The following is a 23,598-nucleotide window of genomic DNA, read 5'->3' on the forward strand; positions in this document are numbered from 1 at the left end:
AACATGTTGAAAAGGTATTTTTACTATTTTATATTTTGTGTCATTGGTCCAAGTGTGTGTTCCAGGTGTGTGGTCCAGGTGTGTGTTCCAGGTGTGTGTTCCAGGTGTGTGTTCCAGGTGTGTGGTCCAGGTGTGTGGTCCAGGTGTTTGGTCCAGGTGTGTGGTCCAGGTGTGTGGTCCAGGTGTGTGGTCTAGGTGTGTGTTCCAGGTGTGTGTTCCAGGTGTGTGGTCCAGGTGTGTGGTCTAGGTGTGTGTTCCAGGTGTGTGTTCCAGGTGTGTGTTCCAGGTGTTTGGTCCAGGTGTGTGTTCCAGGTGTGTGGTCCAGGTGTGTGGTCCAGGTGTGTGGTCCAGGTGTGTGTTCCAGGTGTGTGTTCCAGGTGTGTGGTCCAGGTGTTTGTTCCAGGTGTGTGTTCCAGGTGTGTGTTCCAGGTGTGTGTTCCAGGTGTGTGTTCCAGGTGTGTGTTCCAGGTGTATGGTCCAGGTGTGTGTTCCAGGTGTGTGTTCCAGGTGTGTGTTCCAGGTGTGTGTTCCAGGTGTGTGTTCCAGGTGTGTGTTCCAGGTGTATGGTCCAGGTGTGTGTTCCAGGTGTGTGTTCCAGGTGTGTGGTCCAGGTGTGTGTTCCAGGTGTGTGGTCCAGGTGTGTGGTCCAGGTGTGTGTTCCAGGTGTGTGTTCCAGGTGTGTGTTCCAGGTGTGTGGTCCAGGTGTGTGGTCCAGGTGTGTGGTCCAGGTGTGTGTTCCAGGTGTGTGTTCCAGGTGTGTGGTCCAGGTGTTTGTTCCAGGTGTGTGTTCCAGGTGTGTGTTCCAGGTGTGTATTCCAGGTGTTTGTTCCAGGTGTGTGTTCCAGGTGTGTGTTCCAGGTGTGTGGTCCAGGTGTGTGGTCCAGGTGTGTGTTCCAGGTGTGTGGTCCAGGTGTGTGGTCCAGGTGTGTGGTCCAGGTGTGTGTTCCAGGTGTGTGGTCCAGGTGTGTGTTCCAGGTGTGTGTTCCAGGTGTGTGGTCCAGGTGTGTGTTCCAGGTGTGTGGTCCAGGTGTGTGTTCCAGGTGTGTGTTCCAGGTGTGTGTTCCAGGTGTGTGGTCCAGGTGTGTGTTCCAGGTGTGTGGTCCAGGTGTGTGTTCCAGGTGTGTGGTCCAGGTGTGTGTTCCAAGTGTGTGGTCCAGGTGTGTGGTCCAGGTGTGTGTTCCAGGTGTGTGGTCCAGGTGTGTGTTCCAGGTGTGTGTTCCAGGTGTGTGGTCCAGGTGTGTGTTCCAGGTGTGTGGTCCAGGTGTGTGTTCCAGGTGTGTGGTCCAGGTGTGTGTTCCAGGTGTGTGGTCCAGGTGTGTGTTCCAGGTGTGTGGTCCAGGTGTGTGGTCCAGGTGTGTGTTCCAGGTGTGTGTTCCAGGTGTGTGTTCCAGGTGTGTGTTCCAGGTGTGTGTTCCAGGTGTGTGGTCCAGGTGTGTGGTCCAGGTGTGTGTTCCAGGTGTGTGGTCCAGGTGTGTGTTCCAGGTGTGTGGTCCAGGTGTGTGGTCCAGGTGTGTGGTCCAGGTGTGTGTTCCAGGTGTGTGGTCCAGGTGTGTGTTCCAGGTGTGTGGTCCAGGTGTGTGGTCCAGGTGTGTGTTCCAGGTGTGTGGTCCAGGTGTGTGGTCCAGGTGTGTGTTCCAGGTGTGTGGTCCAGGTGTGTGGTCCAGGTGTGTGTTCCAGGTGTGTGGTCCAGGTGTGTGTTCCAGGTGTGTGGTCCAGGTGTGTGGTCCAGGTGTGTGTTCCAGGTGTGTGGTCCAGGTGTGTGGTCCAGGTGTGTGTTCCAGGTGTGTGTTCCAGGTGTGTGTTCCAGGTGTGTGTTCCAGGTGTGTGTTCCAGGTGTGTGTTCCAGGTGTGTGTTCCAGGTGTGTGGTCCAGGTGTGTGGTCCAGGTGTGTGTTCCAGGTGTGTGGTCCAGGTGTGTGTTCCAGGTGTGTGGTCCAGGTGTGTGGTCCAGGTGTGTGGTCCAGGTGTGTGTTCCAGGTGTGTGGTCCAGGTGTGTGTTCCAGGTGTGTGGTCCAGGTGTGTGTTCCAGGTGTGTGGTCCAGGTGTGTGGTCCAGGTGTGTGGTCCAGGTGTGTGTTCCAGGTGTGTGGTCCAGGTGTGTGTTCCAGGTGTGTGGTCCAGGTGTGTGTTCCAGGTGTGTGTTCCAGGTGTGTGTTCCAGGTGTGTGTTCCAGGTGTGTGTTCCAGGTGTGTGTTCCAGGTGTGTGGTCCAGGTGTGTGGTCCAGGTGTGTGTTCCAGGTGTGTGGTCCAGGTGTGTGTTCCAGGTGTGTGGTCCAGGTGTGTGGTCCAGGTGTGTGGTCCAGGTGTGTGTTCCAGGTGTGTGGTCCAGGTGTGTGTTCCAGGTGTGTGGTCCAGGTGTGTGGTCCAGGTGTGTGGTCCAGGTGTGTGGTCCAGGTGTGTGTTCCAGGTGTGTGTTCCAGGTGTGTGTTCCAGGTGTGTGGTCCTCACCTGCGTCACACGGGCCGGAGGGTCCACTGAGTCCTGGACTTTGGCAGAACTGTCCAGACGGGCAGGTTTGGCACTGAGTCACGTCCTGAGCTCCGACCGAGTCGCTCCAAGAACCAGGAGGACACGGATGTTGTCGTGCAAACGTCGTCCCTTCAGGACAAACATATCCAGCAGGACAGACTCCACCGGAGGACGAGTCCACCTGAGACAGAACTATTGTGACTTTCTCTTCTCAACAACATGTTCAGAGATTCATTCAAATAATGTTTTTCTAAGAAACGATTTGACTTTGTCAGAATATAATGATTAAAACATGGAGAAAAACAAGTTTGTTTTTCAGCGTCAATTACAACTAGAATTTTTATATTTTATTAAAGTTCTCCAGAACTTTTCAAGGATTTATATCGATGCTTGATTAGACTTTGAAAATGTTTCAACTGTATTTAATTTCTAACAAAACTTTACTTAGGGCTGGAGTACATCCCAGCTACTCAGGGCGAGAGGCAGGGACACCCTGGACAGGACACTAGTCCGTCTCCGGACACACAAAGACACAACATCCACACACACACTCACACCTACAGACAAGTTCTCAAACAACCTCTGGATGTTTTTGGACTGTGGGAGGAAACCGGAGTTCCCGGAGTAAACCCATGTGACAAACAAACTCACACATGAAGGTCACAAGTTGACCTGGAAGTGAACCATCAACCACTGAACCACGGGAACCTCTGACAAAAGTTTTATGAACAAATGTAATGAATTCACTTTATTTCCTCTAATACTGTCGTATTTGATCTGAAGTCAAATCAAACTTGAAAAACATTAAAAAACTTGATTTAATTAAAAAAACTCGTGTATTTCTCACAAACAAACGTTGATGTCGAACATGTTCTTGATGATGTCACGTGTCTTCAGATGAACTCACAGGTCTGGCCGTCGTCGCTCCAGACGTGCAGAAGTGTCCGGCCTCACACGGACCTTCAGGGTCAGACAGACCCGCTCGGCTGCAGAACCTTCCAGCCTCACATGGTCTGCAGTGTCGCTCGTCGTCTCCTCCTGCCTGGTCGGAGAAGGAACCCTGGACACATGAAGGTCCTGAAGGTCATGAAGGTCATGAAGGTCATGAAGGTCACGAGGAGAGCGAGGTCTGAGACTGACCGGAGGACAAGGACGAGCCACTGACGTCCCAGCAGGACAGAAGTGTCCGGTCGGGCAGAGCGGCGGCAGAATGGTGCCGGTCCGGTTACACAAGCTGCCGCCGACACACTCCACACACGACCGTGACCCTCGACCCTGAGCGGAGACCAAACCATGACCCTGTGTTCGTGACGCCGTCGGTGACGAGACTCACCGACTGAGACGTTCCGAGCGGACATGGTTCGGCTCTCGCTGCTCCTTCCAGGGAAAAATGACCTTCACCGACCTCCACCTGCACAGGTGAAGACGAGCCACTCGGACAGAAGTGACCGGGAGAACAAGGACCAGATGGAGACGTGTTTCCAGGTCCCAGGCAGTAGAAACTAGAGGCAACAAAACATTTTAAGATGCTTTACATGGGTTTGAACAATTGAATCACAATATTGAATCAACATTTCAAATGTTTGACTTTAAATTGTTTTATTGAAATTATGTTTTTTTTAATCGTCCAATTCAATAATTTGTATCTTTTCTTTTTTTTAATTGAATTAATTTTTTAACACACTTTTATATCCTTATTACAACAACTGCAAAAATAAATGTTCTAAATAAAATATCTATTGTTAATGTTAAGATGGTTATAGGTATAATAAGGTATAATAAGGTATAATAAGGTATAATAAGGTATAATAAGGTATAATAAGGTATAATAGAGTCACCAGACACATGACTCTATTATACCAACATTTCTCTATTGAATTTAAAAGATTGAAAGACTTTGCATTTGGAGGATTTAAAATAAATTAAATGATTTCAGTGAATTCAACAAATTCAATAATGAAAATATTGTTAAAAAAAACAACAACATTTAATGAATAAATCAATCAATATTGAAGTCGATCTTCTGAGGACAAACCCGGGCGGACAGTCTGAACATTCCTGAGGCTTCATGAGACCAGAGATGTTACTGAAGGTTCCGGCCGGACATGGACGAGGAGTGGACGAGGATGACGGACAGAAACTTCCGGCGGGACACAGACCTCCGGTCAAGCCATCAGTGGGAGTCTGGAGAGTCAGAGACACATCAAGTGTCCACTCAACATCTCCGCATCAGAAGGTCCTCACAGCTGACTTGGCTCCTCGTCTGCAGTAGAAACGTTCTTCACAGCCTCCAGAAGATTGTGAGAGTCCCACGCCGGAGCAGTACTGCCCTCCTCCACAGGGGGCGCACTCGGACGCGTCACTGAGGCCAGAGCGCGAGCTGTAGGTTCCTTCAGGACAAGGATGTGGACTTGAAGTTCCCTCGGGACAGAAGAAGCCCTTGAAGATAAAAGTTTGATAAAATGATGATGAAAAAAGACTTTGATGAGGTCACAGACCGACCTGATGGCAGAGGGCGTGACCCCCGGGTCTCTCACAGAAGTGTCGAGCTGGACATGGAACACACTCGTCTCCTCTGTGACCCAAACTCCTGTTGCTGTACCATCCAGGAGGACACCACTGTGGGCTTCCTGTGCCGGGCGGACAATAATGTCCATCTGGACACTCGCCGCTCTGTAGGGAATAACATGCAAGTCAGTTTCACACACTTTTCATCCACAGACGTGCCTGAGATCTCTTGAGATATATTTATATTTTCCATGAAGACATATTTATTAAAACATAAACTAAACTATCAAGTCAAGGATATTTCTGTCAATTATTAGTTTTTCAATGTATTTCTTACTCGTGAGTTTACACTGTTTTTCAAATCACTGTTGATCTGTGGAGTCGAGCCGCAGACGCTCGACAACAGTTGATGTGAAACAACATTCATTGTAAGAACTCGAGTTCTCAAACCTCTCTGAGGTTCCAAGGCCTTCACTGAAGGACTTATGTTGAGTGTGACGGGTCACATGACTGGCTCAGCTATGGATGGTAAGAAGGTCAGAAGGATGAAAGAAGCTCTCACAGGTCTTGTTAAGGGATGATCCAGCGGCGTCTCGGAGAAGCAGAACATCCCAACAGGACAAGGACGACACTGAGACACGCTCTGCAAACCCGGAGTTTCTCCGTAGGTACCGTTGGGACACGGAACTGGGTTAGGATCCTGGAAGGACCAGGTATTGAGAGCAGCGTAGACTTGAGGACCTCAGAGACTCACCACGCCTCCCCCGGGGCAGTAGAATCCAGTGGGACACAGAGTCGCCGAGCGCCGAGGGTCTCTTGACAGACCCTGCGAGCACAGGAAGCCGGCGGGACAGACCATGAGGCTGAGCATGGCCTCCTCACTCGTGGTCTCATTACTGCAGTAGTAGCCCGGCAGGCACGGCGAGCACTCGGACGAGCCCTCGTCCTGCAGGACAGAAGTTACGACGGAGGAAACAACACCATGATGGATGTTAATGCAGGATCGTCACTGCTGCTCTCAGAATAGCAACATGAAGACAGAGTAACAAGGTCGTGTTCTAGATGCTCCTCACAGAGAAGCTCCCGGCGCCGCACACTCTGGGCTGGACGGTGGCCGAGCGGGAACAGAAATAACCAGCAGGACAAGCGGAGCAGTCGTCTGGAGTCCGGCCTCCTTTCTCACGCCGGAAAGTGGAGCTGGTCAGAGACAGGAGACACTTCGTCAAGTGAATTCACAGGAGAGACGACCGTTGACACTGACGGTGGACATGGTGTTGGTTTGGACGTTCCTTCTCTGCAGAACGATCCATCAGGACAGAGACGACAGTCTTCAATCCTTCTGTTGCCCACCTGAGTGCTGAACCTGCCTGCCGGGCACGGAAACTGAGTTCCATACGCAGTCCCTGTCGGAACAACATCCACGTGTATTTATATCCAGCTGACTGACTCACAGGCTTCAATGCATTGATTATATGTAGATCTAGATGCACCTGCAGGACAGAAGTGGCCCGAGCTGCAGCGCCCAGAAGGAGATCCAGAACCTGCCAGGCAGTACCATCCAGGCGGACACGGTCGACACTCGCTCTCGGATTCTAAGCCACTCTGAGTGCTCCAGCTGCCCTCGGGACACTTGAACTGTGTGGGGAATTTGGAGCCGGGGGGACAATAATGTCCTGCGAAGCAGGACAGTGGAGGTCTCTGAGCGCCGCCGGTACCTGGTGAACCGATCATGTGATCAGGAAGTTTCATTTCTTACTCATGAGTTGATCCTCAAGGACTCCCAAGTTTAACTAAGGTAGAGATAAATGCAATAAACAAAAGGCTGAAATTCACGTTAATGGAGGAAGTTTTTAGAACCTCGGAGAAGATTATTATTATTGTGAGTCACTGACACTGATTCACTGCTGGTTTACAGACTTTATGTTTACAAAACATCGTTCAATACTGTGTGATCAAATAGCTGTACTGGGACATGTAAAGTGTATGAGATGAGACATGACATGACATGACATGACATGACATGACATGACATGACATGACATGACATGACATGACATGACATGACATGACATGACATGACATGACATGACATGACATGACATGACATGACATGACATGACATGATGACATGACATGACATGATGACATGACGATAAGATGATTGACAGGAGCACCTCTGAGGCAGGCGTATCTGGCCGGACAGGTGAGACACTGTGATCGATCTGTGAGGTCCGTTCGGTCGCTCAGTGTTCCGGGAGGACAAGCGTTCGCCGGGGAGTTGGGTTTGGTTGAACCGACTGGACAAACAAACCTGAGGAAGAAAAAGAATAAAACGAATAAAAAGAATGAAAAGTTGATCAAACCCCACGAGCTGATGCTGTCCAACCCCTGCATGCAGTCCACGTCTGGGCCCTTCAGCGCGACCTGCGAACAAGCCTTTCCTGCGTCGCACTCCCTGCAGTCCAGCGACTCATCCTGACCCTCCATGGGGTTGTAGGTTCCGGGCGAACACGGGACCGGATCACTGCTGCCTTCAGGGCAGTAGAAGCCGGCGGGACATTTCAGGCAGTCCTTGATCGCTACGAGCAGAACCACAGGAACCTTTAATGAAACATCTCGAGAGCTTCAACCGTCCATGATGAGACTTGACTGGTCACAGTGACATTAACTAGTATTACCTGGTAGGTTCAACAAGCATGGAGATTTAGCTCCTGTTTTTGTAAAAATGACTATCAAGTTTATGGTTTGATTGACATGTGTCATTTACCGACAAGGTTTTTATTCTTTTAAAACTTCCTGACACGACATACATGGAGGTTTTTTTAACTGTTCATCCAACATGATGTTCCTGGAGAAACAACATCTACGTTCATTCAAAGACGTGAATGTTTCTGTCAGTTTGAAGAGAACAAGAAAGGAAACGACTTGTTTTGTTGCATGTCAATCATCCTTGTGAAGAAAGACAAGCATCAGTTAAACATTGACGATCAAACTGAAGGAGAAAGTCATCATGTGTTGGTGAAATAAGAGCGAAGAAGACGAGTGACATCTCTGGAGCACCTGTGCCTCCTGGACGAGGCGTGAAGGTTCCTTGAGGACAAATCACTTCCTCCACAGTCCCTGCAGGACAGAATCTCCCTCGAGCACAAGGCAGACCGGAGCCCGTGGAGCCTGAGATAAGATGAGGAGGTGTGTGTTAATTAAAGAAGATTAATGAAGGTCCGATGATGTGTTTGATCTGCACATGAGACCCACCTGCAGGACAGAACCGTCCTTCCTTGCATCGCCTGCAGGACGTTCTACTTGTCTGACCCAGTTGTTCTCCAGCTGTGCCGGCGGGACAAGGTGACCCGTACCTGGTGGACGTGGCCTCCTCGCAGTAGTGGCCCAGAGGACACAAGAACTGAGCTCCAGGTTTCTCAGAGCTGCTCTCCAGACAATAAAATCCTTGAGCAGGAGGTTGAACGATGAGCTCGTTGACACGAAGATGTTTGGTTTTATTGCATTTCAAATATGTTGTATTTTTAGCAAAGTTTGACCAAATATATGTTTTTTTGTCATGAAAACTTAAAAAAATCGTTTTGATCTAATTTGATGTTAATCTTCACTAATCTTCACCTGAGGGACGTCTTTAAAGCGGGTCAGTTAGTAAATCCTTGAGTTGAGAGATAACTTTACATAAAACCTTATTTTTGTTCAGAACATTTCAACTGAAGGTTTCTCTTCAAAGCAGTTTGCCTGAACAACAACGTTGAAGCTCAAACATCTTGTGTCGAGGACAACAAGAGTCAACTGACCCGCAGGACAGATGGTACAGTCCGTCAACTTCTTCAGACCTTCCTGAGAGCCGAAGGTTCCTGCAGGACACGGGGCAGCGACTCCACTCACGCAGTAGTGACCTGTGAGGTGAAGGTTCTTCTCAGATCATCTCGGGAACAACCAGTGACTCCGTGACTCACTGACCGACTGGACACATCACACACTCGTCTCCGCTCGACGGCCTGAACGTTCCCGGTCGACACATCAAAGCCGGACTGGACTTCTGCACCGAGAGGCTCCAGCGAGGAGTCGAACCTTCACCACACAGTCCAGGGTGGTCACAGCAGGAGGTCCGGCCGGGAGAGGACCACGAGCCGCGAGGACAGACCAGCGGCTCCGACACGCCGGCATGTGGACAATAAGTTCCTGCAGATGAAGAAGAATAGAAGAACATATTCTCAACCAGACCAGAGGACTCACCTGCAGGACACTGAAGACACCGAGAACAACCCGACGAGAAGAAGCCTGGACGACAGTCTTGACAAACACTTTGGTCGGCGTCGGGTTCTTTTCCTGCTCCACACTTTTGGAACGTTCAAGGAATCACAACCTTGTCCTTCACGTCAGCCTGGACTCTCACCTTGTGGGCGGATCCAGAGGTGCAGATGGAATCTGGAGGGCAGTCCAGACACTGAAGAATCCCTTCAGGAGAATGTTGTCCAGGAGGACACAGAGAAGGTCTTCCATCGTCTGCTTCACAGGAGAAACCTGCTGGACACAAGCGGCACTGCACCCTGTCCTCCGCACTGATGAGACCTGGGAAGCAAAGCTGGACCAAAACATTTATTCCAAACATTTTCTTTCTTCAAAGTTGCAATAAAAACCAGGAGGACGATCATTAAATACATCTTGTTCTCGCTGATGATGTCACACATGAACATGACCTTTGACCTTTCAAAACATTTCTTTTAACAAATCAACTTTAGACATTCTTTCTTTTTTTATTCAACAAAGGCAAAAATAATTAAGAAAAAAATCATTTAATTCGATTTTTCCGACATTATCTTTTCAAAACAACTCATTGAATGTTTGCTTCGTGTAAAAGTGACCTTGAGGAAGAGCTTCAAGTGAAGTTTCCACAACTTAAACTGACTCATTCAACACCAGCACATGCAAATTATTAATACTATTAAAAAAGTTTTCATCGTTGGACACTGAACGAGATCATCCAGACTTTTTGAAAGCAAGTCTGTGTTTACCTGACAGTCATGGACTTTGCTTTTCCTTGTGCTGGGGTTGAAGGTATTGTCGGGGCATCTCTGAGGGGCAGATACGTTTCCAGGGCAACTATAGAAGAACAGAATATGGATGGAGCTGAACATGTAACATGTCACAGAAATGAACCACAGCCTCATATAAGAGTCCTTAAAGAACTTCTAACTCACAAATGTCCAGCTGGACACTCCAGACAGAGCTGCTGAGAAAAGTACGTTCCCTCCGGACACTGGTCGAGCTCGGAGCCTTCAGTGACTTTAGAACTTCCTTCTAAGAAGATTTGGAAATGAAGGTTATTTCAAACCTTGATGACATCATCAAGCCAACAATCACTCACCTGAGCTTCGCCCGGATCGCGACAGAAACACCCAGAACATTAAGACCCACGAGGTGGACATTGTTTCTCGGGACCTGCGACCGTGAGCTTCGAACCGAAGATTCAAGTCGTGAAACTGAGGAAAGTGAAGCCGGATCACGAAATGTGATGCTTCTGCTCATAATGGTTCAGGATGTTGTGCAACTGAACCTTCCACCTTCATAATTCATGAGATGCTGCCGGAGAAGGAATTGAATTATTGAGAAGCTCTTGTGTCGTTTAGATCGTTTCTCTTCATCCCTCGTTTCTTCAGGATTCTTAAATATCTTCATTGACTTTTCTTTTCTATCATTCCGTCGTGAACAGTTACCTCTCATGTCATGATGTTGACAAACATACATGACAATAATTGTTCAAACAAGAGGTGAACTGAAGTGTTAAAGGAAACTGACTCATTGAGTGTGAAAACTTTATTTGAACAATATTCCACCAAATGTTGCTCATGTTATATTTATGGATGTTTATTATCAAACACTGAGATGAAACACATCATGAGATCATTTTAAATAATATTATTTAAACACAGCCAATAAAATAACTTAAAATAACTTAAATATTCAATTTTTTACTGACTAAGATCTGAACAGGTTTTAAACACGTGTATGATGATATAAATGATATACTTTACATTCACATGACGTACAAAGATTTATTTTTATTAATCTTTGGTCATTTTTATTGTAGCATCTGAATAAGTCAAATGTACAGTAAATAAAAATACTTAAACTTTATCTTACATCACGATCCTACATTATCCATTTGATAGTGTCAAACATTTATACAGGGAAATAAAAAAACATGTTTTTAACTGATGAATAAAAAACACAAGTGAAGGACAAAAGCTTCCAGATGCTGATCAGGTCAGATCTTCTCTGCTCACCTTCTTGTTGTGAAACATGTTAACAAACTGATACACAGTTAAAGAAACAAATAGGAGATTAATCCCTCAAAAGATTCCTGATCCAGATGGTAAGTTACATTTTTAACTTTAACTTTCACTAACAAATATATTTGCTGGTCTTTGACAAGGATGTATGTCAACGTTGCCATAGCAACAACGTGTGGTCTAGTCTTGACTTGGACTCTTTACAAGAACATTTTGTTGTGAAGCTGATTCATTTCATTATTCATTAAAAGCAAGAGTGTTACAAACCTCGTGGATTTCTTATGAAGAGAGATTGAAAACCACTGCTGTTCTCCTCACACCCACCTTGCAAGAGTAAAACATCTCACCTCGATTCTTATTGGCTCGTGGAGAAGCTGCTCTAAGATTCTGATTTACCTCCAACTCATCCTGAAACCTGCGAGGATGTCGTGACAGTTGAAACATCTCAGTGTTATTTTAAATCACACCCACATGTTGCAGACGCGAACGTTTGTGCCAGAAGTTATTTTAGAAGTTGGAGCTTCACCACATCCTGTAAGTTGGAGCAGCTGCAGGTCACTAGTGATCTTCAACATGAGACTCGTCTTGCTGCTGCTCTGTGCTTCTGTGATGGAAGGTAACGTTGGATCGACGACACATTCATGTCCCTGGTTGACCTTCTCTCTGCAGGCTGGTGGAGAGCTGATGCTTCGCTGTGGGACGATGTTGGCGTGACGTTAGGAAGCTCTCTGAACCTCAGCTGCTCCTACACTTGCTCTCCGTTCGTCCGCGGCTGCTGGAGTCGAACGGACGCAAAGTCCGGTTGTTTTGGGAGAATAAGCAACAATTGCTCAGTTTCTCTTCTCCTGGTGAACATCTCAGCTGAAGACCTGAGACACAACTTCTCGTGCTTCGTACAAAAGACCGACGACCCTCAGCTGCGGCAGACACTAGTCAGAGTTGTGTCTCTTCATCTTCATCTTCATCTTCCTCTTCCTGGTACGATCCAGTGACACGTGTTTCAACCTGAAATGATACACATGTGTTTTTGCAGCTTCAACGACACACAACACACACACGGACACAAACACAGGTTGGTTTTGAGGCTCCAGTCTTTGCAGTGTTGAAATAAAAGAGATCTCATCTCCAGCCACAGCTGCAGCGTCTGTGATCAGCCACGACACTGAAGGTACATCTTCTCGTGTTTTATGTTGTTGAGAATCAGTGACAGTTTCCACCTGCAGCACAAGCGCCAGAAGAAACCATCGTGGCGACAGTTGTCGTCGTTGTCGTCGTGGCGATGGTTGTGACGGCGTTGTTGCTCTTTCTCTGTGCGACCAGGAAGAGAAGAGAAACAAATGGTAAAAGTGATCACAAAGCTAATGTTTTTTTATATATATTGACTTAAGTTGCTGCGATCTTGTGTTTCCTCAGCGAGCAGCACTGAAGTCTTGTGAGTAGTTTGTCGTGTGAAGACGAGGTTGTGTTTGATTCTCGTGATCTTCAGGTCGACTTCAGTCTCGTACCGACAGGAACGTGTCGGAGGTTCTCAGTCAGGTTAGACTTCTTTGCCTCGTGTTGAACCTGTTTTCATCCGCAACGATCCTCCAGACCACAGTGAGCCGGAGGTTCCATACGCCGACATCATGATCACCATCCAAGCTGCGAGATCTCAAGCCCGTCCTGGAGTCTTCTGTCCTGAGCAGACCGACGGGGTCAGAAGCGCCTCTTAGACTCATTTGTGAACAACATGCTCAGAGCATGAATGATAATAATGTGTGACACGAGCTACTGCTGGAGGATTAACACTTGTTTGTGTTGCAGTCGACCAGACCTGAGACTCTACGCACCTCCAGGTCAGCAGACCAGCTCCACCTGCTCGAGCCCAGAGAGGTCAGCAGGAAGATCAGCTCCAGCTCTGAATATGCCGTCATCAGATATTCTTGAGCGTCACAGTGTTTATTTTTACTTCTCACATGAATATTGTGTTTTTTTTTTTTTGTGTTTGTTTTTAAATTCTTTCTCCACAAAGAAATTTATTTTTTCTATATTTCATTCTTCAGTTTACATTTCATTCATCTTGTGTTTCTCTTCTATGTTCATATGCATTCATAAACAATACATTTATATGGATTAAGTTGTAAATAAAGACTCCATTGTTTGCTTCAAAAATACATTGTCATAAAAGCTGTTCGATAAACAACTTTAAACAGAGTATTTTGTGTTGTTTCGTGTCTTGAACTTCGTCGGCTTCCGTAGCGAGCGGTTGCTTAGCAACGAGCTGCGTCAACACAGTTAGCTTCGTGAGCTAATCCTGGAAATAACAAAGTAAGTCTTTAAGTTAAAGTCTTTAACTTTCTCTAACGTGACGAAGCGTCTTGTTTCCTCTATTGTTGGCGACTTTAATCGCGAAAAAAGGCAACTTTATCTTCAAAATGAACCGATATTTAAACGTTTGAACAGAAGCTTCGAGAAATATGAACAAAACAAGAATATTTACATTTATTATTTAAACGAAAGTATTTAACTGTACATTCATCTCTTAAGTAAGCAAGTGTGACGTCAGTCAAACACTGAATGCAACAGAACTCAAAGACTTGTTAAATGATATATTGAAATACAAATGTTGTAGTTCGACAGAATGTCGGTTCCTTTCTCGAACACGAACCTGAGGATCCCTCGAGGCTTCGGAACAATCCTGGAGGGTCTGACCCGAGAAGTGCTGCGGGATCAACCTGAAGACATCCCGACCTTTGCTGCTCAGTACTTTACTTCTCTGCTGAAGAGAAGAGAAGGTCAGTGTTACATACATGTTTTTTATACATGTGTTCATACATGTTTTTTATACATGTGTTCATACATGTGTTCATACATGTGTTTATACATGTGTTCATACATGTGTTCATACATGTGTTCATACATGTGTTTATACATGTGTTTATACATGTGTTCATACATGTGTTAATACATGTGTTTATACATGTGTTCATACATGTGTTCATACATGTGTTTATACATGTGTTTATACATGTGTTTATACATGTGTTAATACATGTGTTTATACATGTGTTCATACATGTGTTTATACATGTGTTCATACATGTGTTCATACATGTGTTCATACATGTGTTTATACATGTGTTTATACATGTGTTAATACATGTGTTTATACATGTGTTCATACATGTGTTCATATATGTGTTTATACATGTGTTCATACATGTGTTTATACATGTGTTTATACATGTGTTAATACATGTGTTTATACATGTGTTCATACATGTGTTCATACATGTGTTCATACATGTGTTCATACATGTGTTTATACATGTGTTTATACATGTGTTCATACATGTGTTTATACATGTGTTTATACATGTGTTAATACATGTGTTCATACATGTGTTCATACATGTGTTTATACATGTTTTTATACATGTGTTCATACATGTGTTCATACATGTGTTCATACATGTGTTTATACATGTGTTTATACATGTGTTAATACATGTGTTCATACATGTGTTCATACATGTGTTTATACATGTTTTTATACATGTGTTCATACATGTGTTCATACATGTGTTCATACATGTGTTTATACATGTGTTTATACATGTGTTTATACATGTGTTCATACATGTGTTCATACATGTGTTCATACATGTGTTCATACATGTGTTTATACATGTGTTCATACATGTGTTCATACATGTGTTCATACATGTGTTCATACATGTGTTTATACATGTGTTTATACATGTGTTTATACATGTGTTCATACATGTGTTCATACATGTGTTCATACATGTGTTCATACATGTGTTAATACATGTGTTTATACATGTGTTCATACATGTGTTAATACATGTGTTTATACATGTGTTCATACATGTGTTAATACATGTGTTTATACATGTGTTCATACATGTGTTAATACATGTGTTTATACATGTGTTCATACATGTGTTCATACATGTGTTCATACATGTGTTCATACATGTGTTTATACATGTGTTTATACATGTGTTCATACATGTGTTAATACATGTGTTTATACATGTGTTTATACATGTGTTCATACATGTGTTCATACATGTGTTTATACATGTGTTTATACATGTGTTCATACATGTGTTCATACATGTGTTCATACATGTGTTCATACATGTGTTTATACATGTGTTCATACATGTGTTCATACATGTGTTCATACATGTGTTAATACATGTGTTCATACATGTGTTCATACATGTGTTAATACATGTGTTCATACATGTGTTAATACATGTGTTCATACATGTGTTAATACATGTGTTCATACATGTGTTAATACATGTGTTCATACATGTGTTCGTACATGTGTTCGTACATGTGTTCATACATGTGTTCGTACATGTGTTCATACATGTGTTTATACATGTGTTAATACATGTGTTTATACATGTGTTCATACATGTGTTAATACATGTGTTTATACATGTGTTCATACATGTGTTCACACATGTGTTCATACATGTGTTTATACATGTGTTCATACATGTGTTTATACATGTGTTCATACATGTGTTAATACATGTGTTTATACATGTGTTCATACATGTGTTCATACATGTGTTCATACATGTGTTTATACATGTGTTCATACATGTGTTTATACATGTGTTCATACATGTGTTTATACATGTGTTCATACATGTGTTTATACATGTGTTCATACATGTGTTATACATGTGTTCATACATGTGTTCATACATGTGTTAATACATGTGTTTATACATCTGTTCATACATGTGTTCATACATGTGTTTATACATGTGTTCATACATGTGTTCATACATGTGTTCATACATGTGTTTATACATGTTTTTATACATGTTTTTATACATGTGTTCATACATGTGTTCATACATGTGTTCATACATGTGTTTATACATGTGTTTATACATGTGTTTATACATGTGTTTATACATGTGTTCATACATGTGTTAATACATGTGTTCATACATGTGTTCATACATGTGTTCATACATGTATTCATACATGTGTTCATACATGTGTTTATACATGTGTTCATACATGTGTTCATACATGTGTTCATACATGTGTTCATACATGTGTTTATACATGTGTTAATACATGTGTTCATACATGTGTTAATACATGTGTTCATACATGTGTTCATACATGTGTTCATACATGTGTTCATACATGTGTTAATACATGTGTTAATACATGTGTTCATACATGTGTTCATACATGTGTTCATACATGTGTTCATACATGTGTTAATACATGTGTTTATACATGTGTTCATACATGTGTTAATACATGTGTTCATACATGTGTTCATACATGTGTTCATACATGTGTTCATACATGTGTTTATACATGTGTTCATACATGTGTTTATACATGTGTTCATACATGTGTTAATACATGTGTTTATACATGTGTTTATACATGTGTTCATACATGTGTTCATACATGTGTTCATACATGTGTTCATACATGTGTTTATACATGTGTTCATACATGTGTTCATACATGTGTTCATACATGTGTTCATACATGTGTTTATACATGTGTTTATACATGTGTTTATACATGTGTTCATACATGTGTTCATACATGTGTTTATACATGTGTTCATACATGTGTTCATACATGTGTTTATACATGTGTTCATACATGTGTTCATACATGTGTTCATACATGTGTTTATACATGTGTTTATACATGTGTTTATACATGTGTTCATACATGTGTTCATACATGTGTTTATACATGTGTTCATACATGTGTTCATACATGTGTTAATACATGTGTTTATACATGTGTTCATACATGTGTTTATACATGTGTTCATACATGTGTTCATACATGTGTTTATACATGTGTTCATACATGTGTTCATACATGTGTTCATACATGTGTTCATACATGTGTTCATACATGTGTTTATACATGTGTTCATACATGTGTTCATACATGTGTTCATACATGTGTTCATACATGTGTTCATACATGTGTTCATACATGTGTTCATACATGTGTTAATACATGTGTTCATACATGTGTTCATACATGTGTTCATACATGTGTTTATACATGTGTTCATACATGTGTTCATACATGTGTTCATACATGTGTTCATACATGTGTTTATACATGTGTTCATACATGTGTTTATACATGTGTTCATACATGTGTTTATACATGTGTTCATACATGTGTTTATACATGTGTTCATACATGTGTTCATACATGTGTTTATACATGTGTTCATACATGTGTTCATACATGTGTTCATACATGTGTTCATACATGTGTTCATACATGTGTTTATACATGTGTTAACAGAACAGGGTCAGGATCCGGTTCAATGGTCGACTAAACTTGAGGACAGATTCTACAATAACAATGCGTTCAAGGAGGTAAGAAAAGTAAAAACTCTTTTGTCTCGTGATTCTGTCCAAAGATTTATCTGTTTTTTCTGCATTTTTAAAGTTTGCTTCTGAAAGTCCAGCCTCAGAAAAGCCCGAGTCCAAGTGAGTGTGTGTGTGAGCGAGTGAGGGAGAGCCAGGGTCAGAGAGCACCAGTTTACATCCTTTCATTTAAAATGTTTGTGATTTGAAATAAATCCTGATCCAGTTAAAGGTTATGAAACGTGAGAGAAGGTTCCAGATCAGATCCAGATCAGGTCCAGGAAGATGAAGAACATTATTTCACGTAGAAGAGGTGAAAGACAGGAAGTGACTAGATGAGGCAAAGGTTTGAAACTTAAACTACACTTGAAAGTTTGACACATTAACTCATTCTCGCTGTTTCCACTTCAGAACTCTTGAAGAAGGTCCGTCAGAGGAGGACGGATCTTCTGACCTACGATGGAGGATCGACTCCACTGAAGCAGAAAATATCAAATCAGAAGAAGAAAACTTGTCACAGGAAGAATCAATCACTAGTTCTCATGAGCTCATGAGTGAGAAAGAAGATCCAACAAAAGTGTTCCATCAAACTGACGGACAGAGAAGATCATCTGGACCACGACAGGACTTACTCCCCATAACTGACCACGATCCTTCACTTCTTGAACGTGAAACTTCTCCTTTAAACCTTGAAACGGGTCTGAAAGCAGCAGATGAAGAACCTGAAGCAGACGTGATGAACACCAGTCCTGACGTCTGCACCACCGAGATGGATCGACAGCACCAGCAGTTAGTGGAAGATCAGATCTTTGAGGAAGTTTTTCTCAAGTCTTCACCGTCTCAAATCTCTGCTCCACAACTGAAACCCCTCGAGGCAGAGGAGGAGGAGGCGGGAGAAGAAGCTCCAACATCTTCTGAGAAAACAGGAGATATTTTTGCACATGAGGTCATGAAGCTGCAACTCCAGGAGGAAACTTTGCTGAGAAGCAACTTTGATGACAAAACTCAGCAGATGGTTGTTGAGGATGAAGAGATGGACTCGGAACAGTTGCTAATGTTTGTAAAAAGACCCGATTCTAAAGATGATCCTCGAGTCTTGAATGTTCAGGATCTGGAAGAACTTGAGACGGAGGTGAAGGAAGACGTTATGAGTGACTCGAATGATGAAGAGAATTATGATAGACTGAGAGAGATTCTTTCTGCACAAGACTGTGATTTCAATGAGGACGAGTCAAACCACGAAGAGTTAAACCAGGACGAGTCAAACCATGATGAGTTAAACCATGAAGAGTTAAACCATGAAGAGTTAAACCATGATGAGTCAAACCATGAAGAGTTAAACCATGAAGAGTTAAACCAGGACGAGTCAAACCATGATGAGTTAAACCATGAAGAGTTAAACCATGAAGAGTTAAACCATGATGAGTCAAACCATGAAGAGTCAAACCAGGACGAGTCAAACCATGAAGAGTTAAACCAGGACGAGTCAAACCAGGACGAGTCAAACCATGAAGAGTTAAACCATGATGAGTTAAACCATGAAGAGTTAAACCATGAAGAGTTAAACCATGAAGAGTCAAACCATGAAGAGTCAAACCATGATGAGTCAAACCATGATCAGTTAAACCATGAAGAGTTAAACCATGAAGAGTCAAACCATGAAGAGTTAAACCATGAAGAGTCAAACCATGAAGAGTCAAACCATGATGGGTCAAACCATGAAGAGTTAAACCATGAAGAGTCAAACCATGAAGAGTCAAACCATGAAGAGTCAAACCATGATGAGTCAAACCATGATCAGTTAAACCATGAAGAGTTAAACCATGAAGAGTTAAACCATGAAGAGTCAAACCATGAAGAGTTAAACCATGAAGAGTTAAACCATGAAGAGTCAAACCATGAAGAGTTAAACCATGAAGAGTCAAACCATGATGAGTTAAACCATGAAGAGTCAAACCATGAAGAGTTAAACCATGATGAGTCAAACCATGATGAGTTAAACCATGATGAGTCAAACCATGATGAGTCAAACCATGATGAGTCAAACCATGAAGAGTTAAACCATGAAGAGTCAAACCATGAAGAGTCAAACCATGAAGAGTTAAACCATGAAGAGTTAAACCATGATGAGTTAAACCATGAAGAGTTAAACCATGAAGAGTTAAACCATGATGAGTTAAACCATGAAGAGTTAAACCATGAAGAGTCAAACCATGAAGAGTCAAACCATGATGAGTCAAACCATGAAGAGTTAAACCATGAAGAGTTAAACCATGAAGAGTTAAACCATGAAGAGTCAAACCATGATGAGTTAAACCATGATGAGTTAAACGATGAAGAGTTAAACCATGAAGAGTTAAACCATGAAGAGTCAAACCATGAAGAGTTAAACCATGAAGAGTCAAATCACGATGATGAACTAAAAGATTCAAAGGAGGCTGAAGATGAAAAGGTAAATGATCAGTTAATTCTACTTTGGTAACATTGATTCTTTGACTCACTTGAACTCGTCTCTGATCGTTTCTCTCGAACAACTTCTAGTGAATCTTTTCAAAGCTTGTTATGATGAACCTGTGACTCAATATCAGCTCCAATGAAAACTCACACAGTTGTCGAATACATTTGAATAATAAGGTCAGTCACGAATGTTAAATACGTCTAAATAGAAATGTGATAAACAACGTAAATGAAGTAAGTAATTATATAAATTTAATGAATAACTTAAATTTAGTAAGTAATTTAAATGTAATAAATCATGTCACTGGCACACTCAGCCATGTATCATGAAGGAGTGAGAAAGAGTGAGAAAGAGTGAGAAAGAGTGAGATAGAGTGAGAAAGAGTGAGAAAGAGTGAGAGGTCTGAACATCTTCACTTCTGTCCTGCATCCGTCTGGTCCGAGGAGGGACAGGTGGGAAGAGATGCTGGCAGCGTTACCATGGTAACCCTCACTATCCTGCTCCTGTGGTCGTCCTGGATCTAAGAAGGTGATGCTGATGGTTTGAGGGACACTTTTAGATCATTTGACAGACATTCGTGTGGAAACATCATTTCTTTCTTGATGTTCTGACCTGAGCTTTCCTGCGACAAGTTACTTCTCATGATGTCATCGTTTCTATTGTCGTGTTGAGAACGTCTTCATGATGGACATGTTTCTCAAATGTCATCGTGTCTTTATTGTCGTCTGTTGAGAACGTCTTCATGATGGACATGTTTCTCAAATGTCATCGTTTCTATTGTCGTGTTGAGAACGTCTTCATGATGGACATGTTTCTCAAATGTCATCGTTTCTATTGTCGTGTTGAGAACGTCTTCATGATGGACATGTTTCTCAAATGTCATCGTGTCTTTATTGTCGTCTGTTGAGAACGTCTTCATGATGGACATGTTTCTCAAATGTCATCGTGTCTTTATTGTCGTCTGTTGAGAACGTCTTCATGATGGACATGTTTCTCAAACGTCATCGTGTCTTTATTGTCGTCTGTTGAGAACGTCTTCATGATGGACATGTTTCTCAAATGTCATCGTGTCTTTATTGTCGTCTGTTGAGAACGTCTTCATGATGGACATGTTTCTCAAATGTCATCGTTTCTATTGTCGTGTTGAGAACGTCTTCATGATGGACATGTTTCTCAAATGTCATCGTGTCTTTATTGTCGTCTGTTGAGAACGTCTTCATGATGGACATGTTTCTCAAATGTCATCGTGTCTTTATTGTCGTCTGTTGAGAACGTCTTCATGATGGACATGTTTCTCAAATGTCATCGTGTCTTTATTGTCGTCTGTTGAGAACGTCTTCATGATGGACATGTTTCTCAAATGTCATCGTTTCTATTGTCGTGTTGAGAACGTCTTCATGATGGACATGTTTCTCAAATGTCATCGTGTCTTTATTGTCGTCTGTTGAGAACGTCTTCATGATGGACATGTTTCTCAAATGTCATCGTGTCTTTATTGTCGTCTGTTGAGAACGTCTTCATGATGGACATGTTTCTCAAATGTCATTGTGTCTTTATTGTCGTCTGTTGAGAACGTCTTCATGATGGACATGTTTCTCAAATGTCATCGTGTCTTTATTGTCGTCTGTTGAGAACGTCTTCATGATGGACATGTTTCTCAAATGTCATCGTGTCTTTATTGTCGTCTGTTGAGAACGTCTTCATGATGGACATGTTTCTCAAATGTCATCGTGTCTTTATTGTCGTCTGTTGAGAACGTCTTCATGATGGACATGTTTCTCAAATGTCATCGTGTCTTTATTGTCGTCTGTTGAGAACGTCTTCATGATGGACATGTTTCTCAAATGTCATCGTGTCTTTATTGTCGTCTGTTGAGAACGTCTTCATGATGGACATGTTTCTCAAATGTCATCGTGTCTTTATTGTCGTCTGTTGAGAACGTCTTCATGATGGACATGTTTCTCAAATGTCATTGTGTCTTTATTGTTGTCTGTTGAGAACGTCTTCATGATGGACATGTTTCTCAAATGTCATAGTGTCTTTATTGTCGTCTGTTGAGAACGTCTTCATGATGGACATGTTTCTCAAATGTCATCGTGTCTTTATTGTCGTCTGTTGAGAACGTCTTCATGATGGACATGTTTCTCAAATGTCATTGTGTCTTTATTGTCGTCTGTTGAGAACTTCTTCATGATGGACATGTTTCTCAAATGTCATTGTGTCTTTATTGTCGTCTGTTGAGAACGTCTTCATGATGGACATGTTTCTCAAATGTCATTGTGTCTTTATTGTCGTCTGTTGAGAACGTCTTCATGATGGACATGTTTCTCAAATGTCATCGTGTCTTTATTGTCGTCTGTTGAGAACGTCTTCATGCTGGACATGTTTCTCAAATGTCATTGTGTCTTTATTGTCGTCTGTTGAGAACGTCTTCATGATGGACATGTTTCTCAAATGTCATCGTGTCTTTATTGTCGTGTTGAGAACGTCTTCATGATGGACATGTTTCTCAAATGTCATTGTGTCTTTATTGTCGTCTGTTGAGAACTTCTTCATGATGGACATGTTTCTCAAATGTCATCGTGTCTTTATTGTCGTGTTGAGAACGTCTTCATGATGGACATGTTTCTCAAATGTCATTGTGTCTTTATTGTCGTCTGTTGAGAACGTCTTCATGATGGACATGTTTCTCAAATGTCATTGTGTCTTTATTGTCGTCTGTTGAGAACGTCTTCATGATGGACATGTTTCTCAAATGTCATAGTGTCTTTATTGTCGTCTGTTGAGAACGTCTTCATGATGGACATGTTTCTCAAATGTCATCGTGTCTTTATTGTCGTCTGTTGAGAACGTCTTCATGATGGACATGTTTCTCAAATGTCATCGTGTCTTTATTGTCGTCTGTTGAGAACGTCTTCATGATGGACATGTTTCTCAAATGTCATCGTGTCTTTATTGTCGTCTGTTGAGAACGTCTTCATGATGGACATGTTTCTCAAATGTCATCGTGTCTTTATTGTCGTCTGTTGAGAACGTCTTCATGATGGACATGTTTCTCAAATGTCATTGTGTCTTTATTGTCGTCTGTTGAGAACGTCTTCATGATGGACATGTTTCTCAAATGTCATAGTGTCTTTATTGTCGTCTGTTGAGAACGTCTTCATGATGGACATGTTTCTCAAATGTCATCGTGTCTTTATTGTCGTCTGTTGAGAACGTCTTCATGATGGACATGTTTCTCAAATGTCATCGTGTCTTTATTGTCGTCTGTTGAGAACGTCTTCATGATGGACATGTTTCTCAAATGTCATCGTGTCTTTATTGTCGTCTGTTGAGAACATCTTCATGATGGACATGTTTCTCAAATGTCATCGTGTCTTTATTGTCGTCTGTTGAGAACGTCTTCATGATGGACATGTTTCTCAAATGTCATCGTGTCTTTATTGTCGTCTGTTGAGAACG

At 42.5% G+C, this 23,598-nt stretch overlaps 3 protein-coding genes across 3 annotated transcripts in view; 2 read left to right on the forward strand and 1 right to left on the reverse strand.

Moving 5' to 3' along the window:
• LOC148074576 (uncharacterized) overlaps positions 1–7,462 on the reverse strand; it is a 114,822-nt gene extending 107,360 nt beyond the window's left edge. The window contains 14 exon segments of the mRNA XM_087796064.1: positions 2,447–2,648; positions 3,375–3,527; positions 3,608–3,742; positions 3,801–3,969; positions 4,503–4,651; positions 4,712–4,906; positions 4,970–5,140; positions 5,538–5,675; positions 5,730–5,921; positions 6,049–6,172; positions 6,237–6,378; positions 6,466–6,690; positions 7,150–7,286; positions 7,362–7,462. Of these exon segments, the coding sequence (XP_087652190.1) occupies positions 2,447–2,648; positions 3,375–3,527; positions 3,608–3,742; positions 3,801–3,969; positions 4,503–4,651; positions 4,712–4,906; positions 4,970–5,140; positions 5,538–5,675; positions 5,730–5,921; positions 6,049–6,172; positions 6,237–6,378; positions 6,466–6,690; positions 7,150–7,286; positions 7,362–7,462 (2,233 nt within the window).
• A 2,540-nt stretch (positions 7,463–10,002) lies between these two features.
• On the forward strand, positions 10,003–13,464 carry LOC148074577 (uncharacterized). The gene is made up of 10 exons (XM_087796065.1): positions 10,003–10,036; positions 11,752–11,805; positions 11,941–12,249; positions 12,305–12,343; positions 12,401–12,439; positions 12,495–12,611; positions 12,685–12,703; positions 12,758–12,807; positions 12,862–12,965; positions 13,075–13,464. The coding sequence occupies exons 1-10, from the start codon at positions 10,003–10,005 to the stop codon at positions 13,195–13,197; spliced, it is 888 nt and encodes a 295-aa protein (XP_087652191.1). The 3' UTR covers positions 13,198–13,464.
• A 4,147-nt stretch (positions 13,465–17,611) lies between these two features.
• Positions 17,612–23,598, forward strand: part of LOC148074578 (uncharacterized) — a 6,284-nt gene continuing 297 nt past the window's right edge. The window contains exons 1-4 of the mRNA XM_087796067.1: positions 17,612–17,687; positions 17,761–17,801; positions 17,905–18,024; positions 18,090–18,968. Of these exons, the coding sequence (XP_087652193.1) occupies positions 18,014–18,024; positions 18,090–18,968 (890 nt within the window). The 5' untranslated portion in view covers positions 17,612–17,687; positions 17,761–17,801; positions 17,905–18,013. The remainder of the gene's footprint in view (positions 17,688–17,760; positions 17,802–17,904; positions 18,025–18,089; positions 18,969–23,598) is intronic.

The sequence above is a fragment of the Callionymus lyra genome, chromosome 7 (genome assembly GCF_982586985.1).
Source record: "Callionymus lyra chromosome 7, fCalLyr1.hap1.1, whole genome shotgun sequence".
NCBI lineage: Eukaryota > Metazoa > Chordata > Actinopteri > Syngnathiformes > Callionymidae > Callionymus > Callionymus lyra.

Coding starts and splice junctions, on each gene's coding strand:
- LOC148074577 (XM_087796065.1), top strand. CDS start 10,003: ATGGACTTTGCTTTTCCTTGTGCTGGGGTTGAAG. Junction 10,037..11,751: donor TCCTTGTGCTGGGGTTGAAG/GTATTGTCGGGG, acceptor CACATGTTGCAG/ACGCGAACGTTTGTGCCAGA. Junction 11,806..11,940: donor TTGGAGCTTCACCACATCCT/GTAAGTTGGAGC, acceptor TTCTCTCTGCAG/GCTGGTGGAGAGCTGATGCT.